This window comes from Centrocercus urophasianus, unplaced genomic scaffold, assembly GCF_019232065.1.
Source record: "Centrocercus urophasianus isolate 14NV4802_14NV808 unplaced genomic scaffold, USGS_Curo_1.0 seq_19, whole genome shotgun sequence".
Lineage (NCBI taxonomy): Eukaryota > Metazoa > Chordata > Aves > Galliformes > Phasianidae > Centrocercus > Centrocercus urophasianus.
The window spans coordinates 20,870,662-20,890,281 of NW_024884744.1; the positions used below are offsets into that span (position 1 = coordinate 20,870,662).

At 42.2% G+C, this 19,620-nt stretch overlaps 1 protein-coding gene across 10 annotated transcripts in view; it reads left to right on the top strand.

Annotated features, from left to right (window-relative positions):
* GIGYF2 (GRB10 interacting GYF protein 2) overlaps nt 1–17,792 on the top strand; it is a 73,885-nt gene extending 56,093 nt beyond the window's left edge. For 8 of the 10 annotated variants that reach the window (XM_042820345.1, XM_042820353.1, XM_042820347.1 and 5 more), the window contains 14 exons: nt 200–307; nt 855–952; nt 1,443–1,543; nt 2,294–2,455; nt 4,231–4,332; nt 7,898–8,056; nt 8,757–8,993; nt 9,560–9,682; nt 10,066–10,269; nt 10,397–10,602; nt 10,892–11,046; nt 12,707–12,870; nt 13,249–13,396; nt 16,050–17,792. In XM_042820345.1, coding sequence (XP_042676279.1) covers nt 200–307; nt 855–952; nt 1,443–1,543; nt 2,294–2,455; nt 4,231–4,332; nt 7,898–8,056; nt 8,757–8,993; nt 9,560–9,682; nt 10,066–10,269; nt 10,397–10,602; nt 10,892–11,046; nt 12,707–12,870; nt 13,249–13,396; nt 16,050–16,117 — 2,035 coding nt within the window. In that variant the 3' untranslated portion in view covers nt 16,118–17,792. The remainder of the gene's footprint in view (nt 1–199; nt 308–854; nt 953–1,442; nt 1,544–2,293; nt 2,456–4,230; nt 4,333–7,897; nt 8,057–8,756; nt 8,994–9,559; nt 9,683–10,065; nt 10,270–10,396; nt 10,603–10,891; nt 11,047–12,706; nt 12,871–13,248; nt 13,397–16,049) is intronic. The other 2 variants (XM_042820354.1, XM_042820355.1) reach the window with 1 other exon arrangement.
* The last annotated feature ends 1,828 nt before the right edge of the window (nt 17,793–19,620 follow it).

The following is a 19,620-nucleotide window of genomic DNA, read 5'->3' on the forward strand; positions in this document are numbered from 1 at the left end:
TGTGCATGTGTATCAGGTTGTTGTGTTCTTGTATTTTGATACTGTCTTAGGCTTCCACTCTGTTTTTTCTCAAGTAATTAGCATGTATGTTAGATAGGTCAGTAGGCATTAGTCACAGAGAATGTCCACAGCTTCTGCAACGTGTTAAATAGATAAGCAAGTGAACAAATACCAGAGATTCTCTGCTTCTCTTTTGTAGACAACAATATGCACAGGTTCTGGCTCAGCAGCAAAAGGCAGCCCTCTCATCCCAGCAGCAGCAGCAGCTTGCTATTCTCTTGCAACAGTTCCAGGCTCTGAAAATAAGGTGAGTTGGCCTAGGTTTGAACTGGATTCCATTCATCTTATATTCTGAATTCATGTACAAAGATTATAATCTTGTCAGTAGCCCAGTTTGCTCACATTTAAGCATTGTGTGCTTTAAAGTTGGAATCAATATGAGACAGTTGAAGGATGTGGAGTGCAACTTCATATAGCTTTTACCTTCGTATTATGTTTAGAAATGAGGAGAAAAATCTGGTGGTTAAAATCAGATCCTTGTCAAATCTGTTTTGCTGATAACAGCATGGCTTTGCTAACTGAATTCTGCAGTCAGTACTGGATGATGGCTGTTACTCAGGCTAGCCTATGCACAGCAGAAGCAAAGCTGTAGCAGTAGCTGTTGTAGTCCTTGACTTGGCAGCATGGCTGAGATGAGCAAGAGCTCTGCAGCAAAGTACTTCTTGCTGCATCATTATTTTTGTTTTAAACATGGTGTGGAAGGAAAGGGGTATGCTACAAGTTACTGAACCTCATGTGTGTTCAGAGCACTCCTCTCCCTGTAAGCAATGTTGACTTTTCTGTTGACATTTCAGGATATCAGAGCAGAACATGATGCCACCCGTTACAAGGTCTGTGTCAGTGCCGGACACTGGCTCAATATGGGAACTTCAGTCAGCTTCACAACCTACAGGTAAGATGCTTAGTGTGTGTCAAGTCCACTGAGGAAAAGCTCACCAATTAAAAGGCAGCATCTCTGATATGATTGCTCCCTCTTTTACACTAAGGGAAGTTATTTCTGCATTGGTATTTTGGACCTGGTTCAGGCTGCTTCGCATTACAGTTTGAGAGCTGTAAAGAGTATGATGGTTCTTCCTATGGGTTATGTGAAGCCTTGGTTAGAAGGGATTGATTGTTATGTTGTAAAGGTGTTTCCCTCTGATGGGAGGAGCTGTAGCAGCTGGTTCTTTAGTAGAATTTATAGGAAACCCAGCCTTGCTGGTAGAGTAAACCTTGTTCTACAAGAAGATAGTGTAGCCCTCTACTGATTAAAACTCATGTATTAAGGTTTTAATTCATAAAATATAATGGCATGCATAAGATTTTTGCGTTCCACTTGTTCCTTATTGATGTGCTTATTTTTGTTTGTAAATGTTTGTGGTTTTTTTTTTTTTACTGTCCAGTCTGGGAAGGAAGCAGTGTCTGGGATCTCCCCATCGATACTGCAGCTCAGGGACCAGCTCTAGAACAACTTCAGCAGCTTGAGAAGGCTAAAGCTGCAAAGGTCAGAAACTGCTTGGTATTTAACAAGTTGTGTTTCTTGAGTCCGTGGAAGACTTCTAGTTCTTTAAACTTCATGCTGTTATGTTCAATTCTTGAGATTTTCACTGAAAACCCCACAATGATCAAATGCATTATAGAAACCTGTGATGAAATCCTTGTGGACTACTGTTTGTAAGTGACTACTGCAGAGGTACTACTGGCCTCTAAAGTAGTGGTTGAATTTTTACAGTTGTCATAAAACAAAGGAGCAAAAAACCCAAACACTTTGCTAGCTGTTTTTGTTTTAAAGTGGGTTCAGCATGAGCAATCATGACAAATCACAGGAAAGAACACTTAGTCTTTCTCTTAATCCTGCCATATTTTAACCAGAATTGGTTTGGGGAATAGTTAATTTGTGTGGGTGAATAGGACTAAGTTTGAATCTGAACAATTCTGTTATTTTTCAGAAGTAGATTATTTTATGATGGCTGCAATGCAGCTCTCTAGTAGCTTCTGAAGCCAGGAGTTATTTTAAGGAGCTAACGGTGAAAATGGTTTGATACAGAACCAAAATTGTCAGAAATTGTACTAGACAGTATTGTAGGAATTTGACTCCACTAAGTAGCCAGGTCAGGTAACCTTGCATTTAAGGAAGAGCATCTGTCAGAGGCTTCATCTGCTGTGTTGTTACTGTAATCTCAACAGATCAGCCCTAGAAATTGGTGTAGGAATATGCTACCTGCATCTGAGTGTAGTCTTATGTGAATTGTAGCTAGAGCAAGAGAGGAGAGAAGTGGAAATGAGGGCCAAACGAGAGGAAGAAGAGAGGAAAAGGCAGGAGGAGCTTCGGAGGCAACAAGAAGAACTACTTAGGAGGCAGCAGGAAGATGAGAGGAAACGACGGGAAGAAGAAGAACTGGCCCGCAGGAAGCAAGTGAGTTTCCTCAACGTAGTTCATCTCTAACTTTAATACTTGATAAAACTCACTTTAAAAATCCTGTGGGATCTAACTGATCTTTGATAGCTGTTTATGAAGACACTTAGAATATTTTTCGTGTGATTATATGAAGTTATCTTTGGATCTTGATTTTTTTTTTTTTTTTTTTTTTACACTCAAGAGCCTAAATTATAGTTTGAGAAATGGGCTCTGGTTCACTTTCAAGATAAGCTCCTATTTGCAAGCTGAGTGGCTTTATTCCATATGGAACATTGCCTCCCAGTTTCTCAGTAGCAGTATTAGACTTAAGTTAGTTGCCCAGTTATTCTGTGTTTAATGTTTATTGACCATTTATGCTGTCTTGTGTTTTGATATGGATGTGTTCTGGAATAGACTGCTGACTGAGCAAGTGTTTCAAATGAATAAAATGTGGAGGGGGATACAGGAATAAAAACAAGTAAAATTTATCTGATTTTTTTTTCCCCTCTAATTTAGTAAAGCATTTTGCTGAAGAAATTATTTGGGGTATGTATTGGTGTCAGTATTATTTCCTTAAAGTGTTGGACAAGCAGATTTATTGAAAGGAATAATGTGTGAGTTTAAGAGCATGTAACTGTGTAGGATCTACAGCACGGTTCTTAGTTCTTAAGAATTTGCTATTTAGAGAAATAGCTTAAATTTCTGACAGTCACTTCTGAGCTCCACATAGAAAATAGGTGAAATGTTTTTGGAGAGCAGTAGGAGGCAAGGACAGTGAAGGTTAGTTTTGAGGGCACGCAGAGGATTATGGCAAGCACCTTTCTGAGCTTATTCACCAAGAAGTTACTCAATACACGCCCTGTAAAGTAGCACGTGCAACATAGCAGAAAGTAATACATACTTCTTTTCTCCATAGTATTTTGTATTTGCTTAAGTAGTTGTAAAAGAGCATTTTGCACTTTCTGATTTAAGGATCGTGTTTTTGAAGAAGTTTCAGGAATCTTCAGTTTTATTTGCAGCTTAGTTGCAGACCTGAATTCATGTAGCATTTGGATTTTATCACTGAAATGTAATTTAATACAGTGCAGTGATACCTAGTTAGCTTTCATGATACCATTAAGAACCAAGTCCACGAATAAATGGTTCCTTACTTTAATGCCTTGAATACAGCAAGTCATGATGGTATGCAGTGGAAAACAGCCTTTCAGACTTCACTGGAAATTCAAGCCATAATATACTCCAGAGTTTAACTGAGTTACGTTACTGTAGATGGGTTTCAGTAATGACTGGTTTTCAGTTGATCACCTGGTATTTCAATGTGTTTCATCTGCTGTGGCTCTGCATAGACGTGGATGTGTTCTTTTCAGACTAAGTTCTGCTGTTGTGCATAACTTTCTGGAAATGTCCATTAAATTCCAGAGTTCCTCTGGGTGCTCTGGATTTGTACTGTGAGCAATCTGACTTTCCCTTTCTGAGATGTCAGTGGGAAGTAATTATTTTCAAGGAGGAAGCAGAATGGGTCTGAAAAGCAGTAACAAGATGTTACTCAGCTCATTATCAGTGGAACAAACACAGTAATGCTGACGTCTGAGCAAGAATGTATTGAGGTAACAAAGTTGAAGCATTTCTCTGGAAAGAGGAAAATATTATTCTTTATTTAAAGAAAAGAAAAACCTGGTGTAATATTTGACTTCTGTACTGGAAGGCATTGTAGAGTCAGGGATGAACTGATTTATTAGCATGGATTATACAGAGGAGATGATGCTTAACAAATTTGATTAACTTCTTTTGAGGAGATGGCAGTGAGAGCTGAGAGGGGTGAAGCAGTAGACTTAATCTGCCTGGACATCAGGAAGGCTTTTGATGTAATACTGCATAAAAGACTAGTATATAAGGTTAGTAAATATACTGTTGATGGTGAATTCTAAAAAAAAAAAAATAAAAAATGACCACTAGAAATTCAATTCTGTAGGTTGAAATGTCATAGCAAATGTTGAATCCAGTTTTGTTCTTTAGATTTCATCAATTACCTGCTCTGTAAAATTACAAACAGTATTTCTCAGCTTGTGTAGCTCCTGTATTTTTTTGCTTCTGATTTCATATTTTCTACTTGGTAATGATTGATTGCTTTCAGGAACAAAATTTAAGGTTTAATAGTTTCTCTGCATTATCTTTCATGTTCTTCTTCAAAGCATTGTCTCAAGGATAAAAACCACAAAACTGAAACATTTATAATCCCTGCTAAAGTAGGAAAGCAGAACTGCAGGTGTTACCAACTGCAAAAATTCAAGAACAGTTTATCTAAGAATCCAGAACCTCCTGAACTCAGTATTGCTGCTTATAAGGATATTGAGAGATGTTGCAGATAATTTACAAGATCTGATGTAGTTCATAAAGCAAGACGTGTCCTTGAAAACAATTGTGAGAAAAGGTGGTTAATAATTCTCACTAGAGAATGTGGGGATCCTCTTGGAGTCAGAAGCCATGAATGTGGGAGCACTAAGAGCAAAAGGAACGAGTTTGCTTTCTGTTTCATCCAACTCAGTAGCAGAAAGTTGGAGAGCTTTAAATGATTTCTGTCGTGCTCAAACAAGCACTGAACAAATAGAAAGATGCAGGAATAAGTATTAGGAGAGTCTTTCCTTGTAGCTGTAATGACTATGTTAAAAAAATATATATCATTAGTCACGATATTCCCAGCTTTTCATGATCTCGTGGGTTTTGTTTCATTTGATGCACTATTCATCTTTAGGTCTCTAGGGGAGAGAAGTCGTTTTTTGATTCCTGACATTCACCAGTGCCTCTTCCACCATGCCTTAGGAAAAGATCCCTGCGACTTACTGATGTTTCTTTTGATCTCATTTCCAAAAAGGAAGGCAGAGCTGTCACTGACCTGCTGTTACGCAGGAGGATGTGGTGATTACTCACCTCTCCTAAGTGCTGCATGTTGTGGCAATGACTGGTGCTGCATATCCCACCAGCATGGCCAGCAGCTCAGCATCCAGAGTTTGAGCTCCTGGCACGTGGTCTGCAGTCACACAGAACACTGGCACACCTCCAGCCTTCTCAGTGGACTTTTTAGTTAAAGAAACCAGCAGCAATTTCTCAGCACTTGCACTGGGACACTTGATTATTGTTACTTGACTGCATGTGTCCAATTAAGGTAGTTACAGGCCCAGGTTACAAACATGGTCTAGACATTGCATGTTGCGCTTGAAGCTTTTCTGAATGTCAGATGTGAAGCTTTTAATGGTTGACAAGAAATGATTCACAGGCTATTTTGTATCCAGCTAGTAGGGAAAAAAAAAAAGGGCAGTGAACTTTTGTAGCACTTCCCGCTAGGCTGCTGAAGTGATATCCATGAATATATGTTATTTCTTGGCTTGCAGCCTGTGGTTCTTAGAATCGTAGAATTGCCTGGGTTGGAAAAAACCACCTAGATGATCCAGTGCAGCCACCCCCTACTGCCAACATTTCCCACTAAACCATGTTCTTTAGTACATGTAAAATATTTCTGGAACACCTGCAGGGATGGTGACTCCACCACCTCCCTGGGCAGCCTGTTCCAGTCCCTGGGCACTCTTCTGGAGAAGAAATGTTTCCTAATATCCAACCCAAACCTCCCCTGTCACGACTTGAGGCCATTCCTTCTAATCTTGTCGCTCTTCAGTGACCTAGAATTGGTTGGGAAAAATGCTTTGTCTGACAGATTGTTGTAGACACCTGGAGTTAGCCAGTGTCAGGAAGAAACCTGATTCAGTTGATATTGCAATTCCCATATGCTATATGCATATAAAGATTTGCTATCTGATTTACTGAGAGGGTTCTAAGTTTCAGAATTAACTTCCTGTTTTACCAGACTTCAAATTAATTGTATCTGTGATGCACGATTAGTCTCCCTTAGAGTTGTGAGTAGTGTATTACATACAAAAGACCTCAGAATATTTGCACAGTACTAATTGACTGAAAAAAAAAAAAAAAGTTTATGAAGGCTTGAAAAAAGTTCTCATCCAAAATGTATGTAGAAGATATGAAAAGCAGGATGCCCTTAGTACTGTTACTGGATTTCAAAGATCAGAAAGGCAGCAAAAAGCAAGCTTATTTAATGCAAGAGGAAGACATGATTGGGGGAAAATTGAATAGGCATTCACCTGTTCAGTGAGCAGAAAGCCCGTTGTGCTCTGTTCCTCTGAAAGCAAGTATGTAGGTATCTCAGAGTAATGCATCCTACTTATTTTCATGGAAATCACAGCAGATAGGAATAGCACAATAAGTCCATTTGATAGAGCAAATTCTCAACTACGAAACACTATTTGTCAGCAGAGGCATCGCCATTAGCTCTGCATTTTCAGTGATGAACATAGCCTGCATGCTGTGCTTGTAGTGGTCTGCAACCACTGCCACCAATGATGAAATGCTCCACCCACCACCTCATTGTGCTCACATCCACTGTTTGGTGCCTATACACCATCATCAGCAGTTGCTGAATGTCACTGGGTGCCACTTTCTTCCCACACAGAGGAATTCAGTGACTCACCTTAGCTCTGCACGCACCATTGGTCAGGCATCATTGGTCAGACTGCCTCTCTGCTGCCATCTGTCACACAGGAACAACAGGCAGCAGGATGCTGGCAGGAAGGTTGAACCTCTGCTGCTATCCCACTCATGTCTACCTCTGACCTTGTGGGCCAGCATCATAAAATAGAAGCCATTGCTTTGGGAGCAGCCCTCGTAGCAGAAGCAGAAAGATTCTGTTCATGTTAATCTTGGGAGCATTAGGAAGGAGCTTTGATAGGTTTTTAAAATTATTTTGTTAGTGGGAAAGCAAAATGTAGTTTGATGGAAGTTAAGTAACTTATGGATAGCTCAAAATCAAATCCTTCAGGAGATCTTTCATTGCCACTGGCATTTAAATAGTGTAGGAATAGGCCCTTTCATTGAGTTCACAGATCTGGCACTTGCAGAGGTTGCAGTGTCCTTAACTGCACTGGGCTTCTCCTTTTTATTCCTGGTGTCTGGACATTGGTTTGAGCTTTGAGCTCTGTGCATTTTAGTCCATGCTCAGAAATTCCTCTGAGTAGGAAAAGTTTCCACTTACAGCTGACCCCCCAAAAAAGAGATTGTTGAGATGCTTCCACATTAAAATATCTGTTCAAGTGTAGTTAGTATTGATAGGAAAGAGGAGTTGCACCCTCCTTTTATTGTTGGCATTTTCAATGCCACTGTTTTTATACTCAAAGATAATGCTTGATTCCCTATTTCTTCACTCATTCAATTCATTCATTGATGAGAAGCATCAGAACTTGTTAGTTTGAGTTCTCTTTGTTTTGCCTGTGCTTAGCTTCGAGCTAAGGAAGTTTTCTTGAGACCATTCATTTGGCCAGACTGTGTTGTAGTCTGTTGTGATGTGGTTGGTCAGTGACGTGGCAGTTACAGATGGACATTCCTTCCCATCTCCAGGAGGAAGCCTTGAGGCGACAACGAGAGCAGGAAATTGCACTAAGACGGCAGCGGGAGGAAGAGGAAAGACAACAACAGGAGGAAGCACTTAGGAGGTTGGAAGAGAGGAGAAGAGAAGAGGAAGAAAGACGGCAGCGAGAAGAATTAATTCGTAAACAGGTGAAAACCAGCAGAGGAGATTCCTCATATTGGGGAACTTGCACTTCCTGCCTGCTGATTGACACTGCCACAGGCCCTAAGTCAAAGTAACGTTAAAACATGGATAGTTTCATGGTAACTTTTAGGTCCAGTTAAGATTTGATACTTACTTTACAATCCTTTTTCAAGGCCCTTCTTGATGTTCATCCCATTTCTGCCCCACCACGCAGTCATTTCATTAGTTAGTAGAGACGACATCTCAGTTTTAGGTCTGTTGTTCAGCAGTAAACATCACTTTGTCAACTTCTTTTTCTTTCATGTTAAAAAAGCCTTTTTTCCCTTTTTTCTTTTCACATTTCATTCCATTGAACGTATAGTGCTGTCTGACTAAATAGTATGAGCAGATAAAAGAAGCTCAGACTGAGAGGTGCATAAGTTCTAAAAGGAAAATGGTATGAAATTCTCTGGTCTAAACTAGAGATATGCCATTCTTTCCCAAGTCTCTTGGTGGAGCCAAGGGGAAACTTGCACTTTGAGAGGATATAGCTTACGTATTGGGCTTTCTTGCCTGAGAAATATAGAAGTGAATGAACAATATAAACATCACAGATTGGAGACCAATAGGCCTCTCTCTTCTGTCAGGATCGTAGTACCACGGAGTGCAAATAATTCAGTTTTGCTACGTCTGCTTAGACTGTACTTTTCTTTATGTCCTGGGAAGGAAGAGGAGGCTGCCAAGTGGGCGCGTGAGGAAGAGGAAGCTCAACGGCGACTTGAGGAAAGTCGGCTACGGATGGAAGAAGAGGCAGCCCGACAACGGCTCGAAGAAGAGGAGCGAAAGCGCAAGGAGCTGGAACTCCAGCGCCAGAAAGAAATAATGAGACAGAGGCAGCAACAGCAGGAAGCTTTACGACGACTGCAGCAGCAGCAGCAGCAGCAGCAGCTTGCCCAAATGAAGGTAACATTTTTCTGTGGTTTAACTTTTCCTTAGCCTCGTGTGTGGTGTGGAACCAGAGCAGGATTCAGAGTTGTCTAGGCTGACTTGAACAGAGCAGAGAGGGTCCAGAATTCCTGGAGAGAGCAGAGGGTGAATAGTTGATTTGGTGAATGTTGGGAGATGCAAGAGAAAGTAGAGCTGCAAAGTGAAAAATGTTCAGCCAAAAGGAGCTCATTGAAGAGGGATTTGCTGCTCAGTACAGACATTCGTTCTGCTCCTATGCGATGGAGGGACCAGTGTAAAGGTTAGAGGTTTCAGTTTCAGAAGTCTTTGCTATTTTTCAGACAGTGATATGTTACCTTATTCTTGATGCGCTGTATCTTTGGTTCTGCAGTTCATAAGAAGGCAATTTGAAGAAACAGTTTGTATTTGAATGTTATTTATTATTTTATGCTTTAAAACATTTTGTTGAAAGCAACCATTCTCTTCCCTGTGCTGTGAGCTTGTTGGTTTTTTTCACAATTATACTTCAGCAGTGTTCTGTAAAAAGGTTTCACAAATTCTGGCAATGTTTTCTTTTGACCCAGCTCCCTTCATCTTCAACATGGGGTCAGCAATCAAATTCAGGAGCTTGTCAATCCCAGACCACACTGTCACTGGCAGAAATCCAAAAGCTAGAAGAAGAACGAGAACGGCAGCTTCGAGAAGAGGTAAGCACTGGCACTAATGGAGTGTAACTTTTCTGAAGTGGACTCCGTGTGACTGCTTAACTGTTATTAGAAGTAATCGTGGGAAGGCAATAAAGGAAAAGTGCTGGAAGGAGGTATTCCTCCAGGACCCTGAATGCTTAGCAGATTGCACTGAATTATTAGATGGAATAATGCTGTTTGGGGCTAATAAACAACTGGTATTTCACCAGTTACTTAGAGCATCTTTGTTAAGAAGAACTGCAACTGCTCAAAAACATTACAAGTTCAGAATTCTCCAGTTCAAATTGAATTCCGTTTAAAACTTATTTTCTCAGCTAGGATTTAGAATAGTAGCGAGCTCTTGAAAGCACACACAAGCATTTCTTTGTTACTGTTTGCAACAGCAAAGGCGTCAGCAGCGTGAACTAATGAAAGCTCTCCAGCAACAGCAGCAGCAACAGCAGCAAAAATTATCAGGCTGGGGTAATGTCACCAAACCAACAGGCACTACCAAGTCCCTGCTGGAGATACAGCAGGAAGAGGCAAGGCAAATGCAGAAACAGCAGCAACAGCAGCACCAGCAGCCAAACAGAGTCAGAAATACTACGGTATGTTCCCTCTTTATCTAATCCACTTGTGGAAGGCAACAGTACGTGACAGTTTTCCTTGTCTGTTCATTGCTGCTCGGCCAGGTGTGGTGCTAATAACTGGGATCTCTTTGTTATGTTTCAACAGCACTCTAACCTGCACACCAGCATTGGGAATTCAGTGTGGGGCTCCCTAAACACTAATCCCAGCAACCAGTGGGCATCTGACCTAGTCAGTAGCATCTGGAGTAATGCTGATACCAAAAACTCAAACATGGGTTTCTGGGATGATGCAGTGAAGGAAGTGGGACCTCGTAACTCGACCAATAAAAACAAAAGCAATGCCAGCCTCAGGTAGGAACTGGGGAAGGAGCTTTTGCTGAGAAGGCTACCACTCCTGAGATGATGACTTAGTAATTGCAGCATCTTCGTGTACATTACCTTTCTCTTTGTCACTCAGAATCCGTTTTAACAGAAGTAGTTAGTAGGTAACCACTCACAGTTTATTTTGTAATCTATTTGAAAAATGAGTTGGGTCTTAAATGGTGTTTGCGTTGTGTGAACCAGTGAGTGTTGTAGCACTGTGCTATGTACTGTTACTGACTCTGGTAGTATACAGTGTGTTGTGTTTTCTTTATCTCAGTAAATCTGTAGGTATTACAAGTAGACAAAACAAGAAGGTGGAAGAAGAGGAGAAGCTGTTGAAATTGTTCCAGGGTGTTAATAAAGCCCAGGATGGATTCACGCAGTGGTGTGAACAGATGCTTCATGCACTCAACACAGCCAACAACTTAGATGGTAAGAGGTGGGGAGGAATGCGGGTACTCCGCTGTGGAAAAGCAATATCTGGTTTCTTTGAGCTGATGTTCTGAGTGAGGTGATGACTTCAGTCAAAATAATGTTTTAATGCAGTCAGCAAAAAGGTAACTTCAAATAGTGGTCTGAAGAACTGTTACATCATCTCTACTAATATCATACATCAATGAGAACTTGGAAACATGTAGTTGTAAAGTCTGCCACCCAGAGCTCTGCTGAGGACTTCAGTGGTTGGATGTATTACCAGACAGATGAACGAGCATCCAGTTCACTGTTTAGTGAAGGCCAAATTATTGTACGTCCCAGTGCAAAGCATTTTTTAATTTGTGAAATTGGCTGGCTTTGAACTAACTCTGCTGCAGGGCACATAGAATAACTGCCATTCTGAAATCAAGCCAATCCCTCCTTGTAGCAAAGCACTGCAGACATTCTAGTGTTTTCAGTCTCGACCTTTGCAAATCCTTGTTCTCTGGTTTCTGTATTCTACAAAATTGTGGTGCTGACTGGAGAACCAGTGCTGCCCCCAGGTGCCAGGATTACATCTCCCAGCTGCAGTGCCACAGCTTTCTGCTGGAGGAGCGATGCTAGAAATCACATGTGGGCTCCACTTGTGATGCAGTAATTAGTTGTATCTGGTATGTGAGGACAGGTTATGGAGCAACAAAATAACCAACAAGTGGATTGAGCTGCCAAAATGGAAGTGGCTCGAATAGATTTGGATTGGCAACAGAAGGGTTGAATTATTTCTAATTCTTGGTGAGACCTTGATACCTCAGGCCATCAGGGAAGAGATGCAACGTGTAAGTGAGCTGCAGACCCAGCTTAACTATGGAAACTATTGCTCAGATTATTCGTGACTGTGAAAAATGTGTCACAATTGAATAAGCCAAGAGCATGAAACTTCTCTGGGATGAAGGACTATGGCAAAAGTAGGCAGTGTTGCTGTGGGTCATGTTTCCACAGTGAGCTTCCATGCCTTCAGGGGTGTTTTGTGTTGTGGGTTGCAATGCTAGCTTAAAATCACAGAATCCTTAGAGTTGGAAGGGGCCTCAGAGGCCCATCTAGTCCAACTCCCATAAACTCCCATCACCCAGGCCAGTGATTTGCCCTTCTCCATGTTAGAAGAGAACAAAACCAATAGTTCAATTTGATGTAAAGATTTTAAACAAAAAAAACATAATAAAGGAGGCTTGCAGGTGAGGTAGCTGTTAAACTCCAGTTACTTGCAGGTCTGGTCAATCACTGCAGTGTGCACTCAGCATTTTTCAGCCAGGAGAATGTACTGATGACAGCAGTGTGGAAAGGGAGAGTATTTTCTGTTTATGCCTGCCATTGAATTTGAATGAGCTTCTAAGCTGGCACTGTCTAAAGCTGGTGGGCTCACATACCCTTCAGATTGTCAGTTCTTTCTCCTTCTCATCAATTACCATTAGCTGGCTTTCTAATCCTTGCTTTCCTTGTAGAATGAATGAAAAGTTGTACTGTGAAACTTTATTGTGTGGAGTTTGCAAGGGCGAGCTGTTTGACATGGCTACATTGGCAAATAGTTGTAACAAAAATCCAAGGGCTGTGTTTTTGCATGCACATATTCACTATTCACACATCTGCACACATTCTCTCATAGTCTGCCTTCTTCTTGCAGTTCCCACGTTTGTTTCTTTCCTGAAGGAAGTAGAGTCTCCCTATGAGGTCCATGATTACATCAGAGCATATCTTGGAGATACTCCTGAGGCCAAGGAGTTTGCCAAGCAGTTTCTTGAGCGCCGTGCCAAACAGAAAGCCAGTCAGCAGCGGCAGCAGCAGCAGGTACATCTTGCTTGCCATCATCTTTAGGAGTACATAATTTCTGTATTATGAATATATATTAAGTTTCAGTCTGAGGAATAAAACTTTTCTGATTGATGAGTGTGAGCATGACTTTACAGGTCACGTGAATGACAGAGGATAAAGCAGATTTCACGTGTGTACTGCAGAATCAGATATCCTTTATAATTAACAGCTGAGGTCAGCTGTTGTGTGAATAGTCCCTTACATGCTGATACACTTTGAGAAGATGGGATGGGTGTATTGGATGGATGCATTGGTGGCTTCAGCCACCACACATGATGTAGAAGGCAGTTTGGTTTAAGTATAATAGGTAAAGAAAACTTCATTTCATTTTATAATGCTGTCTTTGTTTCGTAGGATTCGGTGTGGGGGATGAACCACAGCTCACTACATTCAGTCTTTCAGACCAACCAGAGTAACAGCCAGCAATCAAATTTTGAAGCTGTACAGAGTGGGAAGAAAAAGAAGAAACAGAAAATGGTTCGAGCAGATCCCAGCTTGTTAGGTCTGTCTTTAAAACTAATCATTTTTTTTCTGGGAAAAGCCTTAAGTAGTGTAGAAGTCTTGTTAACCTAAATGGAAATACTGAATTCTAACAGGCACGGTAGCTATTGAAGTCCTTAGGATTTGTTTCAGTATTGGAGTTCTTTAAATAATGCATTAGTTTCATGGGAAACTTACTGAATATCTCTGCTGCTGGGGCAGAGTAGCCTTAAAGGAGTATGATACACAGAGCACAAGATAGTGATGTAAATCAGTGATTGCACCGCTTGATCAGTGGAGTCTCTTGTGCATTCTTTCTTTGCCCAAATACAGCCAGCAGATTAGGAACAGGAATCTTGTAAAGGACTTGTTTGTAGTCCTTGATGTAAGGATCAAGACAGACTTCCACTGTCCTCTGTCAGCAACGTGGTATGTACTGGGAATAAATTCAGCGTGAACTTAAAAGTTGCCTTTAAAAAAAGGGGAGGGGGGGATAGATTTGATCAAATTGTATTTCTGTGTTGTTTTAAACATTAGTATAGTCATTAACACTTGATTTATGAGAGATGAAAAATAACTTTGGAGACTCTAAAGACCAGGTCTTCATGTACTGCAAGTGGTTATTTTCTGAGAGAAGAAGCTGCCTGTTGTGGACGTGTGGCTGTTCCTTCAGATACCCTGGATTTCTAAGGGTGCAGTAGAACAAATATATTCCAGATCTGAACAGTTTAGAGATGTCAGCTAAGCTCCCTTTCCTCTTTGGAGCTGACCTATGCCTATACTATTCAATTCATGCTAAGTATTTTTCACACTTACACAAAAGATTCTTTTAAAAGAAGAGCATGTCTTGTTTCTTGGTGATGATCAGTTAGCTTCTTGAGGCTTGGTTGCCTTTTTTCTTTCCTACCTTTCTACACAAGCTAACCATCTTAGTCAGAAAAGATGGTCAAGGTATGAAGGGGGGGAAAGAAAGATAGAATGTGATCACAGGTTCTGAATTTAAGGCAGTGAAGTTGCTGGCATCAGTTAGTGGCCTTATTTTCTTTATTGTCCATCTTTTTATGTGAGGACACTTGTCACATTCCACTGCACTGTTCACACAGTTACAGAAATGTAGGGCTTGGAAAGCGACCTCTAGAAATGATCAAATCAAGCCCCCACTGTTGGAAAGGTTTCAGTTAAGTGTCCTTAAGAAAGAAGGGTATCACGAGTTGTGTGGCATGCAGAGCTTAGCTGAGCTGTGCTGGTGGGATATATTGTGCCCACATCTGTGCTGCATGTGATCAAATGGAGACTAGGGCACTGCACTGGGCATGTAACTGATGCACTGGTGCTGCACAGCTCATACCTGTCTAAAGCAGCTTAGTAATTGCCACATGCAAGAGACACTTCTAAAGCAGACAGAACCATTTTGTTTTTTCTTTCTTCTTTGTCCTCAACTAAATCAATGCTTTTCAATTATTAATTGGTAATTCCTGCTTTGAAGCACATTGATCTCCTTGGAGTCCTCGCTTAAGCCTCTAGCAGATGCTAATCCAATGAGTTCAGAGTGGGTCACCAGTTCAATTAAAAAAAAACAAAACAAAAAACACAGCAACAAGCAAAACATCTGCTCTTGTGATGTTGGGAAGAAATCACCAAGTGCAATTATGGCATTATGGCTGAGAGAACTTCAGTGTTCAGCTTCTTAAATATGTGCAGCTTCTTAAATAGGATAAAAATGATTCCAAAAGTTTGTAGGTGACATACTGCCACGAGAGGGAGCCCAAACAATTCACTCAGACATACTGAGCAGGTGAAGGTGATGGCTGTGAAAAGCAGTTTGTTTTGTAGCATGGGGGAAGTTACGTAGCAGACTCAAGGCAATGAAATTGCTAGGTTTGTGTTAAGCAACCTTTACACAAAACAGATTAGTCTTTTCTTACACTTCATATGAGATTGGTGCAAAAATAACAATGGGATTTCAGTGGCAAAGTTGCATCATGTGAAACATTAGAATTCTTCCTTTAGAAAATGATGACAAGAACGAGAAGTAAGTCAAAACGTCCTCAGCGCTGTTAAGAGTTTGGGTAGAAGTTCAGATGTATTTTGAGCCCTCTCTGTGGCCCTGTGTACTTCTGTGCACATTCATGTCGTCTGTCTGAGCTAGGGGACTCTATTAAATCAACACAGCCATGGAAGTGCATGGAATTTCCGCATGCACCTGTGCTTCAAAAGGAAGGAGTGGAATTGCTCACTGCTCCTGAAGTGCTGAGCATGAACAGCACTGCCATTCTGAGTTCACGGACCATGTTTCTACCTCTTGCCTGTGTAAGTGCTGTGATGGGCACTTTCAAGTACACTTGACCCAAACGTGCTGCCTTCTGAGGGGCTGCCAAGCCACATCTCCACAGTGCTTAGATCTGGCACTAGCTCTTCAGGTACCTCCTCAATGGAAGCTGGGGCTGTGATTCTGCTGGTTGTGATACTCAGCTAAGTATACACTTTATCTTTGACTTACTAAAGAGAAAAAAAAACAGCAATCTGGGTAACTGCATCTGTCCATATGCAGTTTTCCTTTGGGTTTTTACTTGGTTTTTACTATTCACTTTAACAGCTGCTGCATGCAACAGCTGCATTGCATCATGTAAAACATACCGCAGCCAGATCTAACACGACTTCATTTTGGCTTACAGGGTTTTCAGTGAATGCCTCATCAGAGCGGCTCAACATGGGAGAAATAGAGACTTTGGAAGACTACTGAGCATGTGCAAATCAACTGGCTTTTGCTGCATCTGTTAACCCTGGATTCTCCATTTTGGACACAGTATTCTCCACCATGCATTCTTCTTCGCCTCGCAGTGAATCACAGAATCGGTCATCTCAGGCTGCTGCTTCTGGCTCCAACAAACCCTTTCTGCCCAGGACTGCACAGGCGTTGTTCCTGCTGTCTTGAGAATCTGCTTGGGAGTCAAGTGAACTTTGTTCAGAGTCCTGGGAGGGTGGGAGATTGGATTTGTTCACAACAAAGCTCATTTGGGCAGCAAGCTTTCACTGTGCTGTGATTTCTTCTACTGACATACCTGGAAAAAAATCAATCGGGATTCTGCAAAAACCGTTGCTTCTCTCTCCTGGTTACTCTTACCACATCCAACACTTGCAGTCGTGAAGAGAGAGTTTGTGGTTAACAGATGTTGGTCAAAAACAAAATGCCACACAGATACTGACTTCTGCGCTCCTTCAGGGCAAGAGGTGCTCTCCCAGCCAGGAGTTGCATTCATAAGCTAACCTTAGAACTGGCAACAGCAGGAGAAGGGCGGTGGCGGGCACAGTTTAGCTTGGGTTGGTTTGAAGTTGCACACCCCCCTGCCAGCCCTTCTCAGCACATTATTTTTGGAGGGAACGCTCGAGTGTCTTCGTTAGGTGGTGATGTTGAAGCTGTTGGAGTTTCCTGTCAGCATATCCAGCCTTCTTTGGACAAGTGGGGACTTGTGCTCTCGTGGGGAGGAAGAGGGGTGATATCTCTTCTTTCGGGTTGAATCTATCCCTTAAATGGTACCTTCTGAGGGTTAGGACCAGTCTATTTTGAGCTCTTCTCCTGCAAATTTGTCTCGTTTAAGAGACGGTAGGATCTTTACCATGTGGATCTCTAGTCTTTGGTGTGAGTGAACACTGGCTTTCACATCTGTACTCCCACAGTCTTAGCTAGTTGTCATTTCCAACAGCGCTTTGGTTAACAAGCAGAGATGCCTTTTGTAATGGAAAGAGACTGTGGAGGGCGAAGCTAAGTGCAGTGACAGCCCTGCTCACCTTCTACATGTAAAACTGCATCACGCGCCTTCACTCGGATCCATAATGTTTAAGTATGGAATCGCAACCTTCTCTCTCACCAGAAGATTGCCACCGCCTTCCTTTCTCCACCCACCCACGTGCACACACCACACAACAAACCTAAAACTGCCAAATGCACTTAGTTTCAGCCCCCTGGTCCCATCTCCCATTCCCAGAGGGGTACAGCCTGCAAAGGGAGCTACGCTGCAGGTTCGGTGGAGGTGTATGAAGGTCTCTGTCATCACTGCCTAAAGAAAACAGTTTGAGTTGCTCAAGAGCAGTTTGGCTTTGAATTTTATTTTGTTTGATTTATTCATTTTTTGGGGTCACCTTCTCCTCCTCCTCCTCTCTCTTCCCCCAGCCCCCAAACGTGTACAGTAACTATACAGAGACTGCTGCAGACTTGTATATAGTTTTTGGATCCAATAGCATGGAGAGACTTGGAACTGTCGCAAATCTGGTCTCCCTGTCTCCTTTGCTTTGTAAATTCATAAAAGGGGGAAGAGGGGTAGTTAAAATGTTTACAAAACTTTAAACTCCCTCTGAACTTTTGCCAGTGTGGGAGGGGAGGGAAAGAGAGAACTTAAATAAAACCTGGTTGTATTATATCTGAGAGCAAATTTTCTGCTTGCTTTTGTCGAAGCTGAGTTTTGAGATAATTCCTGGTGCTAAAACTGACCCCAGAATCAACTCTCATCAGCTTTCATCACGAAATGAGGAAATGCACAGCATCTGGAACAACTGCTGCCTTATTTCTTCCCTGGTGAGGAACACTGGTGGGTTTTTTCCTACTTGATAATTTTAGAGTTCAAATAAACAGCAGTCAGTTGAGATTGGACAGCACTGACAAGAAAGCTTTAGTTTTTGTCCCTCTCTCTGCTTACAAGAACGTGTGCATGCCCACTTATTAATGCAGGAGAGGTGAAGCCATGGCTGGCTTTCTGTTAGTGCAAACCTGTGCTCGTGGAGCCTTCCTTCTGCCAGTTGGTAACCACCCTCACCCCAATTCCCTTCTCTAAAGGAGAGCTTTTATTCCCCTCCTGATGTAATGGCCACACGGATATCTTGCGGGCTTCCCTTCCTAGACTAAAGCTTATTTTCTTTTTTTTCTGCTGCTTGATTTTGAGTGGAAAGTGCCAGTAAAGACTAATGAGGAATGTTCTTCAGCCATCCACGTGACAACAAGAAATACCGAGTTGGTAAAGAACTGACATACGTGGTCCTGAGTTATGTGTAGCTGTGGTCTTAGAACCGTTTGTGTCCAGGCTGGTAACTTGTTTTGAAGTTCTAATTCACCTTAATGTACAAGCTGTCTACTTCTGAAGTGCTTGGTTTTTAACGGTATGATCTCATTTCTGCAAGCTAATTTTGGAATACTACAATAAGCAGAAGCCTGATAATTTCCAGCTCAGTCGGGGAACACGGCCAATTCAGCGATGGCTGAATGCAGCAGTGCACGCAGGGAAAAGGTGTGCTGACTTGTCATCCCCGAGGACCTTGTGGGGCTTCAGAGAGCCTGCAGGTAATGGACCAGGAGGGAAAAGATCTTGTTCTCAAGTATTTAATATGCTGACTTGTATTGCTGCATGAAGGTAAGATGATGTGTTCAGTCGTGCTCAGGTCGCCTTACCCGCCTTGTCCCCCTCTGGGTCAAAAAGGGCCTGTTTGGGAACAGAGCTCATTGTTTCGGTAGAGTTGGGAAGATGAGCTACAGCACTGCGTCTGTAGGTGATGCATTTATGCACTTCAGTCTCCTTTTCAGACAGGATGTGAACCTGGATGGCTAACAGGGCTGTGCTGGGCTCTGAAAGATGATGTGGAGTTTGATGCGACAGATCTGAGGTTTCTTTTGAGCATGTGTCACCGGTGTTACAATCCCAAACTTCTCGCTTTGCTGCAGGGGCAGTGTGCAGTCCTTTGTTTTCCTGTGTCCCCTCGCAGCAAAGCACTGTCACCAAGAATGGCACCAGGCAGTGCTGTTAAAGGGCAGCAGAGCTGGGTCTGGCTTCTTGTCAGCCAAAATGCAGAGGGAGCCCTTCCCAGAAAACTCTGCATCTGTAACATGATAAAACCATTATGTTTTCAGGTCAGAAAGGACTGATGTTGGGGATGAACAGAAGTGAAATATTTCATCCTCAAACCATCTTGTTGCAATAATTTTTTAAAATACTCAGAATTCCCCTGCTGGCAAATCAGAGTGCCCTCCCTTGGTTCACTTTGCTCTTTCCCAAGTCTCTATCAGTGCACGTGTGACTGAAAACCAACCTGTTTCCTCTGCTGGGGAGCTCTTGTGAACCCATCTGGAGGCAGAACCGAGGGACCAAGGGCTGAGTGCTGTGGGAGGAGGCAGTGCCTGTAGCGCAGCTCGGAGGAGGATGCTGCTGTGGTATGGCACAGCACGTCCACTGGAGGACACCACGAAGGGGCAGTTGTGGC